Genomic DNA, 8,043 nt, shown 5'->3' with positions numbered 1-8,043 from the left:
ATTTGGAAGGTGAGGGTCTCATATATTCAATTTGAAAAACAAACTTGTAAGGGCCAAGAAAATGCCCTAAGGTGGGAAGAATTAATCTGTGGAGAGGGAACCAGTCCCAAGGTGGGAAGGCCCAGGCCAGGGCGGTGAGTGCGCCCTCCCCCTCAGGTGGGGTGTTCTGTCAGTAACGTGGGCACAACAAGCCAGTGACACCATTTATTGATGCTGGGATTTTGCTGAGAAACGACTGCAGAGTCCTTGGTTTACCAACTAAACACTGGAAATAAATGGGCTACGGCCTCGGGTGTCCGCATAGAAGCCCTGATGTGGGCGCCGACATGCTCGCCGGTCTCCAGGCCATGTCCCAGCAAGCCTTTGCTTAGTAGAGGTGGGCTTCTTTCAGTGTCTGTCTCGGTGGTGGCCATATTTTCGCTGAATTCGGGCTTTGCTTGCAGCGCGACGTGTGCAAGGAACGAAGCTACTTCTGGTCGGCGGGTGAGCACTTGCCCTTGATGAAGGAGGGTGACAGGCAGCTCAGCTTGTGAATGTACAATGGCTTGTTCAGCAGGATGCTTTTGCGGGGAACTTTCTTTTTGTTCCTCGGTGCCTTAACTTCCTCCCGCTGATTTTCAGGGAAAGTCAAGGGTATGGGCGAGACTGGCATGGGGGACCTCGGCAGGATACACCTGGTTGAGACCGGTTTCGCCGGTGGCTGAGTTGCTGGGGCAGTCGCAGGCTTGGGGGGCAGCTCCTGACAGGAACTTTTGGAGGCTTTCAAATCATCCTGTTTTGTCGTGGATGGACATTTGAGGGCCGGCCTAGAGCTCAGTTTACTTTTGCCGCCACTGTTCCAGTTCCACTTGGAGGCATTTTGTTCAAGCTTGCCAGAAACACAGTTGTTTTTTCTCCTTTCCCGACTTTTCTCTGTACCGGACGTCTGTGGATTCGAAGTGTCAGGAGGCTTGGGCTGCCTCGTTTTCGACGCAGCAGCTTTGGAGGAAGAGGGCCGTTCCACAAACGCCTGAGGGCACAAGGTACTTTGTGGTCTTTGCTTCTCCTTTTGTATGGTCATGTGCTGTAATCTTTCCAGTTCCAGTAAACGAGTTATCAGCTGCTCGATGGAACTTTCTGGAGGGCCCACTGTTGCCTTCCAGTTCTCACATTTTGAGAGGGCAAATTTGTGCAGGTCCAGAGTGTTGAAAGGAGCAGGAAGAAAGTCTGCATATACAAACATTTCACTTGGCTCTAAAGTAAAAGGTTCCTCAGTGTTTTCTATTGTTTCTGGCTTTAAGTTTAGGTCCATAGTTTTAAAATAGCTGAGCAAAGTATCATTCATTTTCTCATTTTCTGATAAATCACTCTCATCGGTTACATTTTCTTCCACATTGCTATTTCTGTATTTCAAATTCCACCTTGGAGCAGATAAAGAGTCACCATTGTTATTTTTTACAGTTGAACAAGAAACAGTATGAATCTCCTTTCTGTCCTTAAGAAAGTCCCCATCAGCGTAGGGCCAGCAGAGTCCTACTGGCATGGACAGTCCTGGGTAAGGGCCAGCGTGCTTATTGTCCAAGGTGCTTGGGTGGTTCAGTGTGAGGAACTTCATGGGACTATTGGCTACACTGAAGTCAGTGTTCTCTGAAGATTTTAGGGATTCCCTTTAAAAAATCATTTAATTAATGAGTAGCTTGTAGACTAGAATTAAATTTAAATGAGAAGATTTAGCAAAGATCGGTTAATTTTTAGTTTCCAACATTTACGTATATTGCTTTCGAATAAGTGTTAATTTTCAAAAATGCTCTAACTTAAATACAACTATATAAATTTCTTAAACAAACAGCGATTGGCCATTCCTTTCTATCAGCACAATTAGTTTAGGATCCCTAAAGATGACTAGCTGTAGCTATGAGTAGCACTAAGTTAAAAGTGAAGAATTATGTCTGTTTTCCTATATTGTGTATGCAGTTGTAATCTCTAAAAACAAGTTATCCAACTCAAGTTGAAATTACAATGAAATATTATTGATTCAGAATTAGATAAAAGAAAACTTAAAGAATGTACCTATGTTACTTAGCAAAGACTTTGATGTTAAGACCCAGCCTTGAGCCCGCTCACAAAAAAAGACCGCTGTTTAACCTCTATAATTTTATTTTGAAGTAGGGTCTCACTCTCTAGCCCAGTTTGACCTGGAATTCACACTGTAGTCTCAGGGTGTCCTTAAACTCACAGCAATCCTCCTACCTCTGCCTCCTGAGTGCTGGGGCTAAAGGCTGCGCCACCACGCCTGGCAACTGCAATGATTTTTAAAACTTATTTTAACAAGAAAGGAAACCAACAGTGTCTTTTGAACAAAAATTGTCCCAAATATAGTTCCTAATAATTGTCTTCTAATGATGTCCTTTTAGGAGTAACATTTCTAAGCCCTATATTAAAAAAAAAAATACAAACACAGAAAAGTGAAGGGGAAAAATCCAGGCCATAGAATACCAGGTTTCAATTCAGGTTATTATTTTCTTTCTCAAGGTAGGGTCTCACTCTGGCCCAGGCTGACCTAGAATTCACTATGTGGTCTCAGGCTAGCCTTGAACTCATGTTACCTCTGCCTCCCGAATGCTGGGATTAATGGTGTTCACCTGACAGGTTGTTTGTTTTTAAGATAACTAAAGAACAGGTAACAAGTGGTGCCCACCTTGCAGACCCAGATGCTTAGGAAACTGAGGCAGGTGGACAGCTTAAGCCCAGGAGTTTATCCAGCTTGGGCAACATAATGAGACACCCCATCGCACAAGACAGCCTTTCTTGTCTTGTAGCACCAATGTTCCCTTAGGACATTAGTCTTCAAAATTCTCTCTCACACTTCTTGGTTTCCCTGTGAATTTTAACATAAGCCCTACTCTGGGCCTCAGGGAGGAAAAATCTATCTATTAGGAGCCACTCTATTGTTACCCTTGGATTAAACAGGAGAACACAGAATGCACGACTAACACACCAAGTGATGAAGCAGAGCGCACAGGTTGAGCAGTCAAGGGCTAGGGAGGTGGCTCAGTGGTTAAGGGTGCCTGCAAAGCCTGCTAGCCTGGGTTCGATTCCCCAGGACTCATGCAAAGCCAGATGCACAAAGTGGCACATGCATCTGAAGTTTGTTTGCAGTGGCAAGAGTCCCTGACATGCCCATTCTCTCTCTCTGCTTGTGAATAAATACAATATTTTTTAAAAAGGAAGCAGGGCTGGAAGGACTGCTTAGCTGTTTAAGGCGCTTGCCTGCCAAGCCCAAGGACCCAGGTTCAATTCCTCAGAACCCACATAAGCCAGCTGCACAAGGTGGTTCATGCATCTGGAGTTCGTTTGCAGTGGCTGGAGGCCCTGGCATGCCATTCTCTCTCTGTCTCCTCTTTCTATCTTTCAAATAAATAGAAATAATTATAAAAATAAAAATATGGGCTGGAGGGATGGCTTAGCTGTTAAGGTGCTTGTCTGCAAAGGACCCAGGCTTAGTTCTCCAGGACCCATGTAAGCCAGATGCACAAGGTGGTGCATGCTTCTGGAATTCGTTTGCAGGGCTGAAGGCCCTGGCACATTCATTCTCTGCCTCTTTCCCTCTCTCTCTCTCTCTCTGCCTCTTTCGCTCTCAAATATAAATAAAAATAAAACAATTTTTAAAAATTAAAAAATAAAAAGGAAGCAGTCAAGCTGGTAGAACAATATTGTTAAGAATTGAAAAATAGTCGCCGGGCGTGGTGGCACACACCTTTAATCCCAGCACTTGGGAGGCAGAGGTAGGAGGATCTTTGTGAATTCTAGGCCACCCTGTGAATACAGAGTTAATTCCAGGTTAGCCTGGACTAGAGTGAGACCCTACCTCGAAAAACCAAAAAAAAAAGAATTGAAAATTAAGCACTGGAGAGCCACTCTCCAGATCCCAAGAAACCCAGATACACAAAGGTGAGGCAAACACAAGGTTGCACATGCCCACTAGGTGGCGCAAGTGTCTGGAGTTTGATGCAGTGACTGAGGCCATTTCTCCTCTCCTCTCTTCTCTTTTCTCTCCCTCCCTCGCAAAAGAAAAAAAAAAAAAAAAAACAAAAAAAAACCAGGAGTCATGGCACACTCCTTTAATCCCAGCACTTGGGAGGCAGAGGTAGGAGGGTCGCCTTGAGTTCGAGGCCACCCTGAGACTACATAGTGAATTCCAGGTCAGCCTGAGCTAGAGTGAGACCCTCCCTCAAAAAACAAAACAAACAAACAAACAAAAAAAGAAATGAAAGCAGGCACACCCCTTTAGTCCCAGCTCTCAGGAGGCAGAGGTAGGAGGATTGCAGGGAGTTCAAGGCCACCCTGAGACTACACAGCGAATTCCAAGTCAGCCTGGGCTACAGCAAGACCCTACCTTGAAAAAACTGAAAAACCAAAAAACGAGAATTGAAAAATAAGATTTAATTCTCAGGTAAGGAAGATGTGATGAGACACCGTCTAGCAGATGAACACAAGCAAACTACCTTTGCATCCCAGCCTGACCACGTATTACTTGGGTGACGCTGGGTCACTTGGAGCCGGACCTCAGCGTCCTCATCTCTAAAGCAGGAATGCTGACAGCTGTGAAAGCTCAGGGTTACTGCGGGGATCAGGTGGTTTCTGGCATGTGGAATAGTGCTTTCCCACGACATTTCCTTTCCCCTCGACAAGCAGCCTCAATGCATAAGCCTCACTGTGAAGGGCAGTAAGCCTGTAACCTGTAACGCACATGGCTGTCGTATGGCTGGTGCCGCCTGCTACTTCCGCAGTGAATTTCTGTAATCTCCCTTCACTTCCGCAGACCTTCTTTGGGGAGGGAGTTGGGCTTGGTCACTGTATTTCAAGTATTGTTATTTAAATTTAATTCAGTGGAATATTCAATATCTTCTCACCTGTTGTCAGTGGTGTTTTCTTCATCAGGATGAGTCCATAACTGAAATATCCTTTTGTTATGATTCTGCTAATACAAAAACCATGGACAGTGTTTTAGGAACTACATGAATTTAGAAAATAATAATTGAAGAGCGTGGCAAATAAAACTTACCTGTGTCCTGTTGGGAGCATTCTCTGACAAAGGAAGATCTAGTATCACCTCTTCCACCTGGTTTTCCAGATGGTTCTACAAGGCAGCAGAAGACGTTTAAATACAACATAGCTATTTTCCTGTTCTGTCCTAAGAATGTATACTTACTGCTCCAAGCAAGGACCATAAAGTCCAATGTGCTCCCTTACACATAGAGATATTTGTTCGCTTCAGCAGAAATTAGTATCTATTAATTCCAACTGAGCACTGTTAACTAATAAGACTTAAATGCCACTAATATTATTTTTTATTTTTTAACTTTGAGAGAGAATGGGTACTCCAGGGTATCTTGCCACTGCAAACAAACTCCAGACACATAAGCCACTTTGTACATCTATCTGGCTTTACATGGGTAATGGGGAATACAGCCCAGGTCACCAGGCTTTGCAAGCAAGGGCCTTTAACCTCTGAGCAATCTCTACCCCACCACTCATGTTATTTTCACCTCACAGCTAAGTGTTTGGCATTTGGATAAGAAGTGTAAATGTTCAAAACAGGATATTAAGTGTTTCAACTACCTCAAAATATCTAAAAGCTGAAATGACTTCCCTTTTTGCAAATATAGAAAATATTGAAGTAGGGCAATGTAATCGAATACTTTTTGCAATAGTATGGATGGAAACTAGGAACTTGCACATGGTAGACAAGCCCTCTTCTGCTGAGCATTATCTCCAGCTATGTTTTAACTTTTATTTTGAGGCAGGGTCTCATTAAGTTGCTCAAACTGGCTCTGAGCTCACTCTAGCCCAGGCAGGCCTTGAACTTGCCATCTCCTGCCTTAGCCACCCAAGTACATGGAATTATAAGACAGTACCACTGGGCCTATCCAAAATAGTAATTTAAACTTTAAAAAAATGTTTTATTTATTTATTTACTAGAGATAGAGATAGAGAGAAAAAAAAATGGGTACTCCAGGGCCTCTAGCCACTGCAAACGAACTCCAGACACACGAGCCAACTTGTGCGTCTGGCTTACACTGGAGAGTTGAATCTGGGTCCTTAGGCTTCTCAGGTAAATACCTTAACCACTAACAATCTCTCCAGCCCCAAATAGAAATTTAATGATTTGTAATCCTGTACAATAATAAAGGCCTTGGCTTGTTTTAAGGACTCTGTAGAAATAAAATTTCAAGTTTAACTTTGCGGAAGAAAAACAATTTTTTAAACATGCATATAATTTTAAGCGCTATATTTTATGAACTATTTTAAATCAATATCCTACCTTGTTAATTTTGCCTGAAAGAATTTGTATGAAAAAAATGACAATTAATAGTTACATGAAACAAGTTAATTTTGTTTTTTGTTGTTTTTGTTTTTTGTTTTTCAAGGTAGGGTCTTGGCTTAGCTCAGGCTGACCCAGAATTCACTATGGAGTGTCAGGGTGGCCTTGAACTCACAGCAATTCTCCTACTTCTGCTTCCTGCGTGCTGGGATTGAAGGCGAGTGCCACCATGCTCAGCAAGTTAATTTTTTTAAGCCAGGATTTCTTACCACTGGCCATGCTATCTTTCCTGATGAGAACCCTTTATTGTTAGGAATGAGTATTCTGTTCCACTGAGATAGATTCTGAAAAAGTATTTTTTAAGGATAAAATTAGCACTAAGAAAATTTAAAAGGCTCAAGTAGATAATTTTACCTTTTTTTTAGTAAAATATGACAAAAAGACATACAGGTTTATGATGCCCCATCCCCAGCTCCCATACAGACAATCCACTTCTGAGGAGCCAGTGGGCTTCTCTCATCCAGCCAGTGCCACCTTGTTACTTTGCAAAGGGGAAGGCTTTCACAATCATTTGTTTAAAAAATAGCAATACATGGGTTTTCAGGACTAAATTTAAAATGTGAAGGGCTGAGAGATGGCTCAGCAGTGAAAGGCACTTGCTTGCAAAGCCTGCCAGCCCAGGTTCAGTTTTCTGGTCCCCATGTAAAGTCTGCTGCACAGAGAGGCATATGCGTGTGGAGTTCATCTGCAGTGGCAGGAGGCCCTGGTGCAGCCCCCATTCTCTCTCTCTCTCTCTCTCTCTCTCTCTCTCTCTCTCTCTCTCACACACACACACACACACACACACAAGGAATAAAAAAGCCTTGTCTGATTAGAGATTTCTTTTTTTGAGATTTGGAGAGAAGCTGACTTTCCCTTTGTTAAAAGAAAGAAAACGTGGGCTGGAGAGATGGCTTAGCGGTTAAGCGCTTGCCTGTGAAGCCTAAGGACCCCGGTTCGAGGCTCGGTTCCCCAGGACCCACGTTAGCCAGATGCACGAAGGAGTGCATGTGTCTGGAGTTCGTTTGCAGAGGCTGGAGGCCCTGGCGCGCCCATTCTCTCTCCCCCTCTATCTGTCTTTCTGTGTCTGTCGCTCTCAAATAAATAAATAAATTAAAATTAAAAAAAAGAAAGAAAGAAAGAAAGAAAGAAAACGTTTCAGTCAGGGAACACTGCTCAGAAGCAGCCAGTTCACCTGCACAGCGAGACTCGGGAGCTTGGTGTGGGCAGCGGGCGCGGCTGCCCACAGGCTACCTGGACTTCAAGAGCATTGGCCGTACCTCCGGGGAGATGGCTGGCACTTGCGGGGTGCTGTCCCCGTTCTCGTCCATTCTCCGCACCATTTTCGTGTAGCTGCTCCGCTGCTCGCTCTCAGCCCTGCACAGGTCGTGGACAGCACACTTGGCACTTACTTCGAGCAAGCCCGAGGGCGGCTGTCCGTAAGGAAGGTTAAGGCATGCTCCGGGGCTGGGGGCTGGGGGCTGGGGTGTGCCCTGGGGCCCACCCTGCCCTCCCCATCAGCACAGCCGCCGGCAAACGCTCAGAACCGCGGGCACCAGAGACCCTCACGACCAGCGGGAGCCGCACCCCGCGGTGGGCGTGGGCGAACCAGCTGTCTGGGGAGGCTTCGGCAAGGTTGAGAGAAAGTGCGAGTTATCTGGAACTCATACGACAGGGCTCGAGCCTGTTCGCAGCTATTC

General features: G+C 44.7%; 1 protein-coding gene across 1 annotated transcript; it reads right to left on the bottom strand.

Annotated features, from left to right (window-relative positions):
- Nucleotides 1-7,687, bottom strand: Fam217a (family with sequence similarity 217 member A). Its single transcript, XM_045136586.1, has 4 exons — nt 7,624-7,687; nt 5,045-5,119; nt 4,893-4,957; nt 1-1,646 (listed from the first exon to the last, which is right to left on the bottom strand). Exons 1-4 carry the CDS (start codon nt 7,684-7,686, stop codon nt 467-469), a joined length of 1,383 nt encoding a protein of 460 aa, XP_044992521.1. The 5' UTR covers nt 7,687; the 3' UTR covers nt 1-466.
- Between the last annotated feature and the right edge of the window lie 356 nt (nt 7,688-8,043).

The sequence above is a fragment of the Jaculus jaculus genome, chromosome 17, assembly GCF_020740685.1.
Source record: "Jaculus jaculus isolate mJacJac1 chromosome 17, mJacJac1.mat.Y.cur, whole genome shotgun sequence".
Lineage (NCBI taxonomy): Eukaryota > Metazoa > Chordata > Mammalia > Rodentia > Dipodidae > Jaculus > Jaculus jaculus.
Note: the sequence above shows the minus strand (reverse complement) of the source record. Positions and strands in the feature narration are given on the sequence as shown.